At 35.0% G+C, this 18,430-nt stretch overlaps 1 protein-coding gene across 3 annotated transcripts; it reads right to left on the bottom strand.

Moving 5' to 3' along the window:
• Window positions 1-9,408: 9,408 nt before the first annotated feature.
• On the bottom strand, window positions 9,409-15,015 carry LOC142345436 (putative monooxygenase YcnE). Of its 3 annotated transcripts, XM_075397485.1 has the most exons (3): window positions 14,928-15,015; window positions 14,637-14,759; window positions 9,409-9,733 (listed from the first exon to the last, which is right to left on the bottom strand). In XM_075397485.1, exons 2-3 carry the CDS (start codon window positions 14,727-14,729, stop codon window positions 9,536-9,538), a joined length of 291 nt encoding a protein of 96 aa, XP_075253600.1. In that variant the 5' UTR covers window positions 14,730-14,759; window positions 14,928-15,015; the 3' UTR covers window positions 9,409-9,535. The 3 variants fall into 3 exon arrangements, with proteins under 3 accessions (XP_075253600.1, XP_075253599.1, XP_075253601.1); XM_075397484.1 differs by lacking the exon at window positions 14,928-15,015 and having other exon boundaries at window positions 14,637-14,821; XM_075397486.1 differs by lacking the exons at window positions 9,409-9,733; window positions 14,928-15,015 and adding an exon at window positions 10,894-11,145 and having other exon boundaries at window positions 14,637-14,821.
• Window positions 15,016-18,430: the final 3,415 nt, after the last annotated feature.

Here is an 18,430-nt window from a genome sequence, read left to right as displayed (position 1 = left end):
AATAAATAACGTGGCAAAGTTTTGCGTACGACATGGCACAGTCAGCAGGATCCAGGAAGACTACCTTAGCCATCGACACGTTTTGGAAACAACCCTCAGCGAAACCCCCACTCCGTTGGGAGAGGTGGAGCACCAAAGTTAAGCTAACCATTCTCGCTAAGAAAGAATAACCATGGAAACCTAAATTTGCACAAACCCCTTCCAGCGGAACCGAGATAACCATCGATAACCCAACTGAGGCCACAGAAAGAGATCGTCAAACACAAAATGCCCAACTAAAATTGAGTTGGCAACTCAATTGTCAAAAATTAATCGAAGCTGGAACCCTCTGTTGTGACCGACCCTTGGATCTTTGCGATAAAAAATGCGTCTCCCTCTCTCTCTCTCTCTCTCTCTCTCTCTCTCTCTCTCTCTCCTCTATTAAAGCATCAGAACTGAGGGCAGACGAATTTTGAGCAAAAAGGAAACTTATGCAGTCATAAAAGAAATGACAACAATAGAACTGTGGAAACTAATGGAACCATCTTCAATTAGATCCCGTACTATTACGTTCGACAGATAATTTTTCGTTTAAAGAACCAAACAAAAGGGGAAACTGCCGTACAGTATTATAGCATAAAAAGGAGTTGGCTGAAAATTACAATTTCCCAGATTGCACAGAAACTGTAATACGAGACGTATTTTTAACCAAAAGGTCAGACTCAGAAATCCAGCTACATTTGCACCGCCAAACTCAAGACCGAAGTACATCTCTACAAACAGCTATAAAACTAGAGGTGGGACAGCAAAAGCAATTTGAAAATCAATGACGCGGCGCAACTATACAAAACAGTACAAAACAATACTGTTAATATCAACATAGTAAAAAAAAGGTGGTAATTTTTGCCCCCAATTCAACTCAATTGAAAAAGCAGAAATCAGACAAATCAATGTAGAAAATGCGGTCAACATTGGCAACAAAACCACAAACAAAACTGTATTGCAGTAGAAAAAAATGCAACAACTGTAGAATCCTTAATCTCTTCGCAGAAATGTGCCAACAAACGCAAACGAAAAATAAAACAACCCAAAATATTGTAAACGAAGAAATAGAAGAAGAGACAATAAACAATATGGAAAATTAAAATCTTTCGTACAGTTCCGATTATAGCTCTTCAGATGACAATTGCTTACAATGGCAGCAATATCAAGGGATGATTGCCTCGATATCACCCCGCAAAACATGAAAGCCAAAATAGGAAACAATACGATTTCACTACTACTTCACTTTGGAAGTGTGTGTTCCATCGTGACGAAAGACATAGCAAAGCTGATCATAGACAATTCCGAAGAAGCAAAGTGGTTGACGTTAAAGAAGAAAAATATCAAAAATTTTTCAAATGAACCAGTGACAACATCTGGCACCCTATTTGCTCCAATAGAATGCAACAACTGGTCAATGGAAACGCCCAAATCGTAATCGTTGAAAAAAGACTACTGCCCCCCATCGGAAGAACCTTGCTCGAGACGCTGGTCACTTGAATCAAACAACAACAAGCGACCAACGAAAAAGAGGACTGCTTAAATACGCCAGAACAAATCAAGGCACTAGTCGCCGAAGAATTCCCTGTTCTCACAACGCGAATTGGTCAGTCAGAAAACTATCCTCTCAATCGAATTTAAAAACTACCTAGAACGTCATCGAAAATGCAGAAATGTCCAGGGAGCTATACAAGACAAGATCAAAACCGAATTAGAAAAACTGTCAAAACAAGGTCATATCAAAGAAATTTATTCATGTTCAGACAAAAACTTGGTTTTACCCATAGTGATAACTTTCAAGTAATAACAATAATAGCAGTGAAACAACAACCGATAAATTTTTCACAAAAATAAATACCGGATGCCGAATGTAGACATCCTAAAACAATAATTTTCCCAAAAAATAAGCTCAAAAGCGAAGCAAATCATATTTCGTAACAATCGATTTGCAATATACCTATAGCCAGCTAAATTTACATCAAAAAATCAGGTGGCATTGCAGTTTTAATACACTTAGCGGCAATATGACAGGTCTATATCGATTCAAAAAAAGTTTCTACTTTCTGACATGTATGCCGGCCGAATTTCAAAAAGCCGTAGATACAACATTAATTAGACTTACAAACACATATTGATTTAATGGAACGCTAGACAAACATATAGATTTGGCCAAAAACTGTTTGAAGAATTTAGATAAAAAACCTTCAAAAAAGTCTACCAAAATGCCAGTTTGCAAAGAGCGAGATCAAATGGCTTGACCATAACTTTACAAAAAGTGCTTTAAAACCATTAGAAGCGAAAGCGAGCGGTATCCTGAATCTAAAGTTACCAAATACACTGAAGAAATCTAGATTGCTTCTCCGATCGGCTCACCATTTCTTTACATTTATACCCTAGCCAAATTATAACAACCCTTAAGACCAATAATGAAACATCAGAAAAGTCCACATGGACCAAAAGTTTTGAAGAAATAAAGAACCGAATAACACAAGCAACTGCAATTAAACACTACAATTTAAATTTGGAAACCTGAATAATATGCAACGCATCTAGAGGAGGTTTAGGGGCAGCCCTTGATGAATTAGACCACGAAAGCTAACAAACAATTGCATTTGCCTCACGATTGTTAAACTCTTACGAATCGGGACATAGTATAACGAACTAGAACTTCTGGGTGTGATATGGGCTATCGAAAATTTCAAGTACTACCTCTTTGGACATTAATTTATGGTCATAACAGATCATCGAGCACTAATTTTTTATCATGAAAGAACATTGTTCAAACAAATCGTATTACGGTAGATTAACTCAATGGGTAGACCAATTTTATCATTTACTTTTGAAATAGAGGTTTTGCCGGGCACAAAATTGGCTTAGTTGATTACATCTCTCGCGAACCAATTCAAATAGCTTCCATAATCACTCATTACAATCAGCAATTCGTGGTAGCAAAATTAGATTTAGTGAAACGCAGCCCAAAACGCTTATTTAAATAAATATAATTACGAGTCAATTGCGCCAAATTGCGCAATTGAGGCAAATTACCAGCTAAAACCAAAAAATGAGAAGAAAACAAGCTTAAATGCTAATTTTGCGGCGCGAAGAGAGGGAAACGAAACAACTCACGCCAATTCGCTATTTGGCGCTAGAATTCTTTCACGTGATTCAAGCAACCCATCTACACTGTTAGACATACATGCTGATGCCTTTATTTTATCCCGGAGCAAAATAATCACAAAACGCTTGCCAGCTTGCCTGACGACGAAGGATGCAATCTTGAAAGAAATTGGCGACTGTGTGTTGGCAAAGATAGAAGAGCGCTGCACACAGCTGAGTCCCTACAGACACGGATTTTGGCGCGACTGACAATAGAAGTCGGGCTGTGCATGCATTGATGATTGCATGGCGATTCCTCAATCCATCAAAAACGCCTAAATATAAGCAATTCATTCCAGCCATCGTTGTATTTTGTCCAATATAGCCATCCATACATGGTGGTCATACATGAAGAGGAACATCCAATCGAAGGCCTCAAAATGCGGGATCAGCATTAAAATTGGAAAAAAAAATTAAAGCTCGTCATATCTTCAACATATTCCCACCTCCATAAAACCGTGCAAAGAGCCTAATGAAGAGAATCAGATTCATTTGGTGGTCCAATTTATGATGAAAAAGACCAAATTACCAGGAGGCTTTGTTTATTGCCTGTATAGATGGCTTCTCAAAATTTTTTATCAGTGGAGGTATTTGACCATGCCAATGCTAATAATGTCCAAAAAATCCTCCAAAATAACCTTTTCTGCACGACATACAGCGTCGAATTCGCTTTCACCAAGCGAGATGTTAAATCAGTTTGCAAATCAGTAACTACTGCGAGCAAAACAATATTGAATTAATCGCAGCGTCAATTAATGACTCCAGACATTTAAACGTAGATTGGGGTGCATCAAAGAAGCTGCTAAGATGCTAATCAATTTTAAAAGCTCAGTAAATCTTATAGTTTACCAAATCAGAATATGCAGACATAAAACTCTGAAAATAAGCCCATTTGAGGCGCATTTCGGCCGAAAACCAAATACGGCATTAAGCAATATAGGCAAAGAGCCAACTTTAATTGAACTATCTTAGCAAAATGTTGTAATTAAATATTTAGATCTAGAAACAGTTTATTGGACCGCCCTTATAATCGAAAACAAATGGGAGAACACAAACTGCAGCTTCGCTGAAATGGAGAACGAGAAAACCAGTGCAACTCGCGATGCGAATGAGTGCCAACAAATTGAAAATTCAAACGAGACGCGTTGATAAAAGTAGATGTGCTCAGTTGTAGAATGAGCAGAGCAAAGAAAACCTTAAAATTGAAACTAGCGAAAGAGGTACAGGCAAGCAAATGTCCGAAATGGATTTACAATGATTATATGAAGTTTTGGTTCCCGGCTCAACAAACCTGAAAAATGATGACATCACTTAAACCATCAAAAGACCGGGCAAGATTCCAGTAACGGTGCTCAAATCTGACGTAGCAGAATTTGGAACAAAACCCAAAAATAAGCCTCTAGTTGCTTTGGGCGACATGCGATCAAAAATGTCATCAGGGAAACTCACAAAAGACAAAATTAAAAGACACGCCAAGGATTTAAAAAGAAAAGTGGAGGGCAGAAAACGAACTTCAAAAAAGCCACCCGTCGACGACGTAAAAAATTTCTCCGAAGAGTTTTTTGAGTAAGAATGCTGGTAAAACCAGCCCATCCACAATCACCAAACAAGAGAAAACAAACAAAAAATCTGAACATCATGTCGAACGAACCGCGTAGCAGTAAAAGAAATCGCTCCAGGAAAACAGATTCAACAGACTTGATGGTATCCTGCCCCCATTTTTGACCGCTCCAAAACGCTGCTAAATGAACAGCAAGTACCAAAAATCAAATAATTTAACCAAACAGTCAACTCCGCTAATTCAAAGAAGCTCCTCTGCTTTCTCCACAATCGCGCCGCAATCAAGCGTAGTCGATGGAATTCAAACTCACGCTGAGCGAAGTCCGACCCCTGCAACATACCTTGAAATCGTAAGAATTTCACTGCCAGTCGCACCTGGGATTCAGACTTACGAATCACACAACCTAGAAACGATCATACGCTCTGAACTAGAAGCCGAAATGAATGCAGTCTCGGAAAGTGATTAAAACTCCTAAAACTCACTGGAAACATAAACATCCGCCATTTTTTTTGTTTATGGTAACCATTACATATGATACCTATAATTTTTCAAATTGTAAAATAAAACCGAATATAAAGCAAAGATTTTTTTGCTTTTTACAGAAGATTAAATGTGGTACACTGGATACCAAAACGTATAGTCATTTAGTCCACCTTCTATTCCCCCACTTCCTTATTTGGTACATTTCCATATTTATTTTGTTTATGTCTGCTGCTAAATGATTTCACGTTGTAGTTTCTAATCTAAGTTAATGTCCATACATTTTGCGACTCACTGCTAAAGTGTTCCTTCCTCTAATGTAAATATTTTTAGTTTGTTCATGCATATACTTTTGCCAAGCAGCCATACATGGTCTGTTTAAGTTACTTTGGTTCTTTTTGTTGTGTTTTCGTAACCCACCTTTGAAACAAATTAAAATCCTTCTATTCTGCAAGCGAATCGAGCCAGAATTTCTAATGAGTCAAAAGGCCCCGCGAATCTAATCTGTAATTTTTATGGGCCGGATCGCCCCGCGATTCACTTCAACAGTATTATATTTTAATAAACTTGAATTGCTCCGCGTATCAGCATTAGAAAAGCCTTCGGTCTAAGCGCACCGTGAATCAAGAATAAATATTGTAGCTAAAAATTGTGTACGGCACCTGCAGTTTATTTAGAGTACTACCTAGAAATTACCTTCAAACTCAGTGCGACGGTAAAATTTTTGGTTTCGGTTTAAAACAATGAGATTGCAGAAGGAAAAATATTTGTCTTCAGCGGAAACCCGTCTTACGAACCTAAATATTCTCGTGTTCGTATAAATTTGAGCAATGATTTTTCATAAAACGGGTAATTTCTTTTCTACCATTCATTTAACACAAGGTTCCTTTTTTGTTTGCTCACACAGATCATACTTTTTCGTGATAGAGGTAATTTTACTACATTTTTATTCACACCGGAAACATTTTTCTAAAAAAAAGGTTGCCGACTCTCAAAATCTCTCGTGATCAATTCTGAAGTTATGAGGAGAATTTAGACAGCCATGTCACAAATCAAAAGTGAATAGAAATGACTCAAAAGCAGGTTTTAAAGATTTTGGATTAAAAATTTCGGACTAAAAGATCTCTGTAGTGTTTTCGTTGATCTGTGGATGAAAGCTATCATCAACAATATGTTCGCTCGTAATTGAGAGAATTTGCATTTGAGTTAAATTGAACCGCGATATTTGCAATGTACTTCCACTTCTGTGAAAGCAGATTTTTTGTCGTGTTATACTCATAATGGTTTGAAAAGTTCGTTTTACTGAAAACTTTACTCAGTGCATAAATAATACCTCCATTTTCATCCAACCAATATAATTTATTAGGGCAGATTGCAAAAAAGATTTTGAACATATTTAAAAAAAACAATATGAAAGCACGACTAACGTAAAGTTTTTTTACAGAGATTCTCGAATTTGACTGATCGGTGTTTTTAGAAATTAAATCCAGGGTTCAAAACAAATACATCTATGGAAATCACGGAACAAGAGCAGTTTTGAAGTTTGAAATAGCTTTTTGTGCAGCAAAATGCTCTGAAATTTTTTTCCTTGGTGTTTTAATCGTCTATGGTCCAATTTTTCTGACAATGGATACGTCAGACGACTATCCTCACATTCCTTTTTTGGTGAAATTTGATCAGAAAAAAAACGTAAGGCAAAGCCAATTTTAAACGCTCCCAGCTATTAGTAATGTAAAACTGATATGGATAACTAATCCGAGTGAACTTGCTTGAAGGCTCAATTGAGCCTAATTTATACATCCGTCTGTAACGGGGTGAATACAATCAGGATCTCAACTCTGCATCCTGTCTATTCTCATGCGCGCTCACTCAAATGTTTTTCTTTTCGTATAACTTGTCGTTCCGACCTCACATTGTGAGAGTTTTTTGTTCAGTCAAATTTCGACCGATTGATATATTTATCGTAGAGAGTTGTGAGTGGCATAATTAGAAAGACTTTCAGGCGCAGAATTTTTAACTAAAAAGATTTTTCGAATTTCGTTTATTTTGAAGAACTAACGGAATTTAAATTTCTGGTGAGGATTTGATATTTGACGTGTTTTTATTCCAGTTTATTGTCATTTTGGTTCAATTTAAGAAATTTTTGGATAAAATTGTCCCAAATTATATATTACGATACGAGTTTTGGAACAATTACCTTTTTTATCGGAAATGCGTTAGAAAGGTTTCGTAAAATTTTAGCATGTGAACTTCAGAAAAGTCAGTTTTCTTACCGAGGTTTTACTTAAGACAGATAATATCTGCGTTTAAATGAGGCTAAAGGTACAAATTCTGTGTTTAAAGGAGATAGCTCACGATTCGACTGTGCTCCCCTTATACTTTAATAAACATTTGAATGCCTGCATTGTCTTGCTTTTTGTAGTCTTAAGAGTTAGTCTCAATATTAAAAACTCCAATTGGCCTCCCAAAGGAGATTGAGGGAATGCATCTAAGGTATCGAGTTTATGCCTATTCGTTGTGATGATTTTGATGAAAGAAATCAACAGATTTTTTTCAGCATTACTTATGTATTATTTCAGTCAACTTTTGGCTCGGTCTCACTTTTTTTGCAGCTTCGATCTTTTTTCCATTGAAAATGATTTTTGTTCTGTTCATTATCTGTTCAGTTAATTTCTATCTTTTTATTTTATGACTATTTCTAAAATTATTCATTAATTTTTTATGATTTTTAGAAACTTTTTCATAGTTGTGTTTCCTTTTGAAGTATTGTTTTCAATAAAAAAAGTTCCCATTAGCGAGCGCTGAAAAGAAGGCCAATTGAAAATATGTTACTCTTTTTTTGAACAAGTTTTTGATTTTGATGGTTTTGTTACTCTCTTTGGGCATTTCTTTGTGAATATCTGGTTTTTGACTGTGTTTTATGCAATCATTTGACTTATCTTGGCTGCTGTCTCTCTTTTTCTCTTTTGATGATAAAATTAACTTTTTAATGCAGACAGTTGATAGTTTTTAGTTTTAATTTCTTCAATGCTGAGAATTTAAAAAAAGGACTTTTGGATATTTTTTAAATAATTTGTGGTCCTTTTTTGATATCTTGTTGCATTATTATAATATGACCGATTATAGGGGCTGTGAACAAAGTGATCAATTGATTATCTGTAAAATTTTCAGTAACCACTTTATACTTCTAATGGCCCTGACACCCTTTTCTTGTATTTTTCCATTGAATAGGTACTTTTTATCTCTCTTTTTTATTCTCATCGTACTTGTAAAAAATACTCTTATTAACGAAAAATCTCATTGAATTCCTATTGAGATAAGGAAAAAATAATTAATGTCGTCTGCTGATTTTTACTGAAATTAATAACTTTGATTTGGTTTATCCTCAAAAAATACGGATTTTTTTTTCAACTTGGATCTTTTCGTTTAACCATTTGAGCTTTATCGCATCAGTGACAGAAACTATCTGTTTTTTATGAAGCAAGTTTAAACGACTTTTTTGATTTCTCTAACAGATGCTTTGGGTAGTGGACTGTGCTCTATACATTGTGTTCGTATTGTTTGTAAATTTTTAGTGTTTCTGTATTGATTGTCATTTTGTGATCCTGTGACACTTGGTCTCACCGAAAACGGGCGCCATTGGTTTTTCAAGGATTTTTTATGAATCCATCTTTTTTAACAGTTAATGCTATTGTTTGGTGTGTTTAATTTATTTTTTTTCAATGGTTTGTTGATATTTGCCCCTTTTTGTTGATGCGTTACCTGGTCCTATCATGGACAGATCCCATCAACTTTCTAGTGGAGGACAGGTGAACTTGTTCGGTTCAATTTTCATTTGATGGTATTCTGACTCTATTACAAAACCTCTTCAGAAAAAGACATTCAGTTTTTGATGTAACTATTGTTTTTTTGTTTATATCGTTGCTTGTCTTGTCGTCTGACCTTTTCAACGTCAGATATGATCGGCCTTCTAAAGCAGCGTGGCAATATTTTATTCATTTATTAATTTGATTTTCTAACTTTTGTAAACTCAAACGCAAATTATTTTCGAACAGTATGTGATTTTTGATAGTTTCTTATCTCCTCATTTCGTAGACAATTAAGTCAAAAATGTGTATGGGCGGGGTCGGCAAATGCACATTACCGAGCCTCATTGTTGTCTCCTTAATCAGCTTACGTGGATTCAGAAATCACAACACAGTAGTGAATTAATCAATAATGACAGCAAATAATCGATTTAAGTACAAGTTATTACATGTCATCGACTTGCGGGCTATAACGGAAAACATCCAAGAATTCAATAATTGAATGGTTGATTCATTCAAATTCAACAAGAGTGTAAACTCTGACATCAGGGGTCACGTTCTCTTTTTGCAACTCTCCGAATTTGGCCACGTGATCTGATTTCCCGTGTGCCTCAAGGTCTGCCATACTGCTCCACTCTTCAATCATGGCATAGTTGTCTTTGGTGCCAACCTGCTTGAACAACTGGTACGATACACAACCCTTCTCTTTCTGAAAAACCAAAACAATTTTTTCACATTTACCATGATCTAATTGATAAAAATAATCTTTAAAAATATAATATAGCTTTTGCCTGCTGTAATTTGTGACTCGCATCATCTTAAGCGACAAGCCGAGGGCGGGGCAATATATTAGTACATGTCCAAAATCTTTGTAGCCCTTGTTCTGCCTTTAAGCGTCCTGTTTATGTTAAAATTGGGTTCATAAGAAGTGATCTAGCCTATCTGTAGTTTGTCGAGAACCTCTTCAATCGCCTGATTAACTTCGGCGTGTGATCTTTGGTCTGTGTATAAAGAAGAAATGTGGTTAAGCCAGGAAGAGTATCTGACTCTTAAGTCTATAAAACAGTTTTCTTATGTTTCCTACTGGCTTTATTCAAACTTCATACTAAATAACCCGTGATGGTTGTTATTTTTGAACATGAAAGTATTTAGCATAACGGAAATGCTTGCTAATTTACATGTCTCCTTCCATTTTTTTTAAAGAATCGGAGAGCGAAATATTTGCGCAAAAACCATAAGCACAACCGGTAACGTGCGTTTGTACATACATAAAGTTGTAATAATCTAAAAGTCTGCAGAAAAAATAGCAGCAGCAAAAATGTCGCTTGTAAAATAAATTGACTCTAGCTGGCGCAAAAATTTATTAAACAGTTGAGTTCACATGGAGTAAATTATGGAATTGATTCAGCACTGTTCCGTTATAGCCCGTAACCAGATCACATATGGCCCACCCCACTACTTTAGCAGGTGCTCTTTAGAATTCAAATCAAGGCATGTGTTAAGCAGGGGAATATAACGGAAAATAGATCTATTCTGTTTCATCCTTCCACTAGCCCCCCCCCCCCCCCCCAAATAACTTTTACACCCCTAGACACTGTTAATTTTAATATTTTATTGTGCTATATAAAACACATAATTTGTAAGTAGGGCTATGCACAAGGGAGGGGGGGGGGACAGAATAGGAGTATATCGGAGAATCAAACAGAATATCCTGGAGAGTAAGAACTAATTGGATCTTTTCCATTTGTAACCCCCCCCCCCCAGTACATTATGCACCTCCCAGTTCCAGAGCAAGTGCCATTACATAGTAAATCATTATATTAAAATATGGCAAAATTACGCCCACTATGTTTGAGGGGGGGGGGGGGGGGGAAGAAACAGAAACGGAAAAGATCCCACTAATTCATCGAGTCAATAACTAAGTTATTCGAATTCAACAAGAGTGTACATTCTGTTATCAATGGTGAAGTTCTCTTTCTGCAACTCTATGAATTTGGTCACGTGCTCTGACTCCTCATGTGCCTCAATGTCTTCCATACTGCTCCATTCTTCAACCAAGGCAAAGGTGTTCTTAGTGCCAGCCTGTTTGAACAGCTGGTATGATACACAGCCTTGTTCTTTCTGAAGAGTTGAAATATCCGAATGATATCAAACGTCAGATTTTTTCCCTATTGTGCTATTGTGCCCCCCCCCACCCCGCAGCTTAGTGGGTGCATATTAGTTGCACCCACAGACGCACGTCCCATATTTTTACATAATGTGCCATTACATAATGTTTTTTTATGTAATGGCAGGTGCTCTATAACTTGGGGGGGGGGGAGGTCGGGGAGCATAACTGAAAATAGATCTATTCTGTTTCATCCATCCACTATCTGAGGGGAAAAGTACTTTAAAGTACTCATTTTAAAATTTAAAACTAGTTTTTCTATATTCTCGAGGCATGTAGATTCTGAAAACCTCTTAAATTGAAATTGACAACAGCTGACCTTGTCGATTTGGAAATGAAGACCACGTTTCAAATAACATCGTAAACAGGTCCAATGTTTTAAGGAAAAATTAATCAAGTTTAATTGGCTTTATGATATTTGGAAGACATTTTTTAAGAAGGGATCAAGTTACTACAAATTTGCAGACAGAAAAAGATTATTAAGGACAGATTTAAGAAAAAATCTTGAAGCAACTGCAAACTTAATTCTTAAATATGAATCTACAAAAAGTTGCCCTTGTCGTTATCGAAAATTAAAAACTAATTTGAATGCAGTAGTGAAAAATTTTCCAGGATCTGTCCTCGACCAAAGACAGGTATTCGCAACTATCCGACACTTACAGCCGATGGATTAATTGCCAACTAGTTCATAAAAAAATGAAACTAAGTAGTTCGTAAAAATTTTCTGCGCTTATGGCACGATTTGTCGTAATCTGCAAATGAACAAGCGAATAATGCCTGCGGAAATGTTTGTCTCAAAACTTAAAACTTGCATGAAAAATAAGACTAGTAAACCATCTATTTTCACTAGTCTGGTAAAATAAAATGAAGACATTGATGGCATCTTTGCAACGGTAAATTAAATATAATTAAAGAAGACTAAGCTTGTTACAGTAATATGTAAAATGGTTCCTGCGTCTTTAAATAATAAAAAAAATGGGAAATCTGGATAGATAAACCCATAACAGGGGCCATGAACAAGCCGAAACAATCATTTTGAACACTTTAACTAAGGAATACTTTACACTCACGAGAACATTGTAGTGGCTTCAAATCTGTTCGGATATTAATTTTTTTGCACTTAGTTTTTTTTTAATTGAAATCCGAATATATGTATTACTGTTGCATTACTTTACACGCATTAACACCCAACGAATGACCGTTTGGATTTGCTGATAAACAATGTGCTGCGAGAGGATTAACGAGACAGTTCCACGTGAAAACAATCGCAATTACTATGCTTGACTTGTTTCTAATAGTTCGAATTGCAAGCCAATTTTGGTTAATCTAATACCAACAAATTTTAGCCCTATGGTTTTGCTATACTTTTGTTGATTTCTTTATAGTAAAAACTTCAAAAAGGGCAGATTTACCCTAAACGAAAACGGCACAAGAAAAGATAATTTTCGATTTAAGATGTTATGCAAATCTGTCATTGGTTTCCAAAGCAATATGGTATGCTTCCTGGAACGGAGTCAGAGAAACTAACCCTATGCTTCAAGCAAACTTTCTGTAACTTTAATATTTTGTTTTTCAGGGAACAACTTTAACAATAATAAAATTTGGATTCCTTTCAACAAGTCAAAGCGAAGTTCCGCTGTCAAATAACTAAATGGGTTTAGAGAAACAAAACACCACAAACATACAAACATGCAATTTACGAATCACGAATGAATTACGCTTCAATACGCATTGAGCGTCAGAGAAAAACTACCATATTTGCAACAATTAGTCATCCTGTTTAGATTTTTTCCGAAAAAAAAACAATTACCAAAGAAACCAAGCATCAATTCTCTAAAATGAATACGCACCAATTGTTTAGCAAAATAAATAGATTTTTTTTGTACGCTCAAAAAACCGTTGTAAGCTCTCCGGATAATTTATAATCATAATTGGTTTAGTTTTTTAAATCGACAATAGTCAATGAAGTTCACAATTACTTAATAATCTATGTAAACAATGAATACTGTAGATAATCTATGGATACTATGGATAATCAATATCTATAAATTTGGAAAGCATAATTCTACCCCGGACATTTCATTAGGGGCGTCTACCGGTGCCGAAAAAAATCTACTTACCAAGAATGTGGCTGGTGCTTTCAGTTGCCGATTTCCGTTCAATGAGGAAAAAACATAAATTTGATAATTTCCACAAAGCAATTGGGAGCCTTAAAATGAATAAAAGGATCAAATAAATGTAAAAAGTACTTACGTTTGGCTGTAAGGGCATTTTTCAAAATTTTAATTCTTTTAATCTTTTTGCCACTCAATGTTAGGATTTACTTTTTAAGATTGCTAAAATGAGAGAAATAACTGCAATCAATCTGCCGCACAATTATTTGTGGAACGCGCTTCTGTTAAAGAATTTGCGGTGGAAATCAGTTTTCTACTTTCAACTTCCATTTTAAAAGTGAAAAACTCTGATTGGAGTTTCCATATAGGGCACCGCCTTTTAGTCCGCCAAGTTTGAAAGTAAGTTTCAGTAACATCGGAAAAGGGAAATCTCGTAACCAAAACGAGTAAATTTACTCACAAAGTTAGTACCGGTAGACGCCAGTAATGTTTTATATTTTTTTCCTGAATACTTCGTCCAAAGTAAGCCTAAAACACTTTGGTTCTAAAACTAATGTTAATTTTGAATCTTCGCTAAATTTGTGGTTTACGCATAGGACCACTTATCTAGTCAGGATGATGCGTGACCTTTATATTCAAGAAGATTGAAGCCAGCTCGGTATGTCACTTCTTTGATGCATTTTTCAATCATAAGTTTTGGTTTTTCCTGTATTGAGATTAATTCAAAAAGAAATTAATAAACTCATTTCAATCTGTCATTTCTATGTATCCCAATGTTCTCACTCAATTCGTGTTGAGCAGATTTAATTTGTTTGTTGAAGTGACTTTTTTGTTGATTGGTTCGCCAGGGTCCCTATGGCGACTAAAAGACATGCCTATTCAAAGTAACTAATCTGAATAGCAAAAGATTTATTTACTAGGTAATAACAGTTTCGGAATCACTACATGTTTTTTCTCTATTTTGCTTTTAAGTTTATAACCGCATACAGGATTAAAGTATTGGATCTTTTCTGCTAGCGCCACCCCCGCTTAGTTAGGCACCCCCCATTTAAAATTTTTAAACATATTGTTAAAGCTAAGTGATCTTATACGTGAATCGGCTACAATAAGGGCTGGATTTTTAAATTTTTTTAAGGAAACTATTCAGTGCCGTCAATCTACCAAGACACTTTTTGTTTCAATGAAATGCAAATATCGCTCTTACAAATCGCGAAAATTCTGCACGTTTAGAGAGCAAAATTTTTGCAGTGTCTTAGGTGTACTGTTTTGATCTTATGTCAAGTTACCAAAAACCAAAGTTGGCAAGGAAAAATAAGATTAGATTGTCATACCTGTGTTGCCTCGATGAGCACTTTTACATCCTGCAGAAACGATGCTGCATCCTTGACTACAAGCGAAGCGTGAACTCTCACATGCGACGTCATTTCAATCAAATCAGATTTGCACAGTTGAAACTAAACGAATTGAACTTTGATTAAGATTTCAAATGAACGATTTCAAGTATTTAATAAACCAAGCCTACTTAGCAGAGTAAATAATCTAAGCTCGTTTTGATATTTAGTCAATTTGATAAGCATATTTATTAACTCCCACAGATAAAGACAATCAGAACAAAACCTCACATTTTAATTGTTACAGACACGCACGCCCGTTAGGTGATAAGTCTTCGACATCCGTGCTCGTCCATTATTTCATTTGGTTCATAAATTAATAATGTACAAAAAAACAAGATAAATTCACCTGAACAATTTTATTTGATTAGGTGAAACACTCTTTACGACACTGTATTCAATTACAGTAATAATAATGAAGATCATAAATTTAATTAAATAACTTCAATAAAACTTAAGTTAATCATGCGGTAAACTAACTGATTATGTAATAAATAAATGTGTGAATAACTCCGTCTGACAAAAACCAATTATATAACTTTTTGAGCAGTACTATAGCAGCCAAATTGACATCATAAATTTTCGTCTATTTCCGTTGCAACCAAATCATTTAACTTATTTAGTATGATCTGACAAAAACCCAGTTTCAAAACCAATGTAGACATTGGTAAAAAACACTATCTTTGGAAAAAAGGTATAATTGCTATCGTTTCTTCCTTAATTTGATAAGCGCATAGAAGAGATACATTTTTTCACTAACCCCTTGCGCGTATCCTCTTCTCACCTTATCTGAGCATATTCGATGCTCTATATTCTATCTTTACAAATAATACTTAATTGACTGGCTTAAAACTTTGTATAATATAAAAGTCTTTACGTCCTTAACTTTTTTCTATGAGAATACTTATATTCGAAAAGGATAGAGTATGCTCGTACTTAAAACATCGGGCGATAAACATAAACCTAAATATATCTGCTCAGATATTTGTTTTGTATACTTTGCCAGGATCTTACCAGACGATGCATTATTGGACAAAGTATCGGGCAGAACCTTGCAAAATAGTCATTTCTATGTGAAACTGCTTCCACTTAACCATTTAATGCCAGAACTTTATCTTTTTGAAAAGTATCTTTTTCCAAGATTACTAAAAAGTGCCCTGGTCTCTAAAATGGGTAAGAAAAATTCAATTAGTTGAATTTTGAATTAAAATTGTTTTTGAAAAAAATTAAAAACGTCACCTATTAGTTATTTTACATACACATAGAAAAATATCAAAAAATTCAGAAGATTAGCAAAATTTTCACAAGAGTGGCATGTGAAATCATGGATCTCGTCTTGCGCACTGTATTTCTAAATCATTTTATCATGACAATGCGGAAACTATAATCAAATAGACTATATCGAGTTCATCAGTTGAAGATCAGTGAATATCTAAAACAAGTTTCAGGAGGTTCCCTCATTTAAATTTGCTTTTGAAAAAAATACAAACTTCATCTAGTAGTTATCGTACATACACATAAAAAATATTTTTAAATCAGAAATATTTTTAAAAAATCAGAATATATTTTGCAAGAGTTTCATGTGAAATTATGGATCTCGGCTTTATTTCTCAATCCTATTAATCATTTTGTTGTGGGAAGTATAATCAAATTGGCTAGATCGACTTTATCAGTAGAATATCAGTGGATATCAGAAACCAGTTTCTTTAGATGAGAGCAATTTAAATCGCGCATCTGATTTTTAGGTCAATAGGATAATGATACTGCACAAGCTTTCGTAGTTTTGAGGTTATTTTTCATCAATGCAACGGAAAAGTTTATCAGGTTGTTCTTCCGATATACGGCAAAATTCAATAGCATAAAATTGTAATTTTTTTTTTCATTATGTTTCCAACAAAACTTTTCGTCATCCCTCATTTTCTAAAGAACTTTGTTGTTAGGGGCACTCCATGTCTTTTAGTTTTTCTTCTTTAACGTGCTGTTTTTTTTGGAACACATCTCCTGAAATTTAATCGAACCCAATTTTGAAAAGCTATGCAAAATCAAATGAAAATAGTCCTGACAGGTACAAAAATCGAAAACTAAAAATATATATTTTGAAATAAAGGCGTTGAATTCGAAATTGATTGCTGTGAATTCTCTAACTTATGAACGCTAATTACCGTTTATATCGTATACATTTTGAGTTAAACTTTGCTCTGATTTAGTTTTTGCGCCTAGACCTCTGTCTGCAAAAGTTGAACCACTCATCTCGCGCATGTTTTTGCCCCTTCTACCATGCACCCTTCATTGGTTTTTTAAGAAGAGAAACTTTTTGATAAATCACTCCAAAAAATTACTTGTATTTTATGGTGGCGAATGCAAATGATCCGTTGAAGTACTTTAGTTTCCACAGCCTTAAGTTGTTGCGAAGAATACTATTATTCCAATGTTGTCTTGAACATCGTTGTGCAGCATTTTTGATCATAGTTCAAAAAAAATTTCTATTTTTATTGATTTATATCGGAAAAAAAATTGGCTACTGAACTTCAAAAATTTTCTAGAATATTAATTCAAAAGAAAAAATGTCGATGATTGAAATAGTATCATAAACAAAATAATCTCTACTGTCTTTGTATGATAACAACTTTTCTTGCTCTCAATGCTACCAACTTTTAACTGCATTTGCAGGAGAACTTCTCTTCTGGACTGGCTTACAAAATAATCACATTATGCAAGAATCAGCCTTGCAAAATCGCCACCATCCTTTCTTCTCTGAGCTAATAGACGATAACAATTAACGATTTTCAGAATATTTTTCTGCGCATTGACAATGCATGTTACAGCTTGAGAAAAGAAAAGAATATTTCACCGCTAAAAATTTACAGCTTTCACTCATTCTCCGCTAAGAGATGCAAGCACTTTGTCGTGAAATTTTTTCAATCACTACTTCTCATCACAGGCATCTTTTCACAGGCGGCTCGGCCAATTTTGCCTTATTAACACATTTTAGAAGCTTTTAACACAAGTGAGTTGTAAGGTGAAATTACGTGAGATTGAACTTGAGAACAAAGAGTTTGGTAAGAAGTTTTTACAAATCAAATGACCCCTTTGCGGCGCCATCTGAAAAGATTGCTCATCTCATGTGTTTGGAGCGCTCGAAAACACTATCTGCTAAGGCGTTCCTCGTTTCCTGGGTAGTATTAAAATTCTGAGCACACTAAATAAAGTTAAGGTAAATTTACCTTAACGGAGTTAAGGTAAACCGTCGATAAGGTAAAGTTAAGGTAATGTTTAACTTAACTTTACCTCAAATTACCTTGATTGTTTGCCCTAACTTACTCTAATTTTAAGGTAAATTTTGGCTTGGTTAAGGCAAAATTAAGGGATTTTTTAAGGTAATGTTAAGGTAATTAATTAAGTTAATTTTAAGGCAAGTTAGAGTAAAATTTAAGGTTTTTTAAGGTAGTGAGGCTTTAATTTTTCAGGTAAAGGTCAGGTAAAGTTAGGGTTAGTTAAGGTGAGTTACGAAAAGGCAAATCTACCTTAACTGTTAAGGTGAGTTAGAATGTTTTCCAAGATAAAATAACCCTAACGTTATTTAGTGTGACACCAGTTAGAGATTACAGTACATGTTCATCAGTAACCAGTAAGTTCTTTGACAGCGTTGTAGATTTACGATACCCTAATTCTAATGCGACATCGGGATTTAAAATATTCACGCCCAAATTGGGATTTAAAAACTCCATTCTACT

This window comes from Convolutriloba macropyga, chromosome 9 (assembly GCF_964194025.1).
Source record: "Convolutriloba macropyga chromosome 9, txConMacr16.3, whole genome shotgun sequence".
Lineage (NCBI taxonomy): Eukaryota > Metazoa > Xenacoelomorpha > Acoela > Convolutidae > Convolutriloba > Convolutriloba macropyga.
The sequence above is the reverse complement of the archived record's forward strand: the minus strand, read 5'-3'. Positions and strand labels throughout refer to the sequence as shown.

What these genes read in the sequence shown, in the direction of transcription:
- LOC142345436 (XM_075397485.1), bottom strand. Translation starts at nt 14,729, where the DNA reads ATGACGTCGCATGTGAGAGTTCACGCTTCGCTTGTAGTCAAGGATGCA. An exon ending in TGCTCATCGAGGCAACACAG is followed by an intron (nt 9,734 to 14,636) that starts GTATGACAATCT and finishes TTGGTTTTTCAG; the next exon opens with AAAGAGAAGGGTTGTGTATC.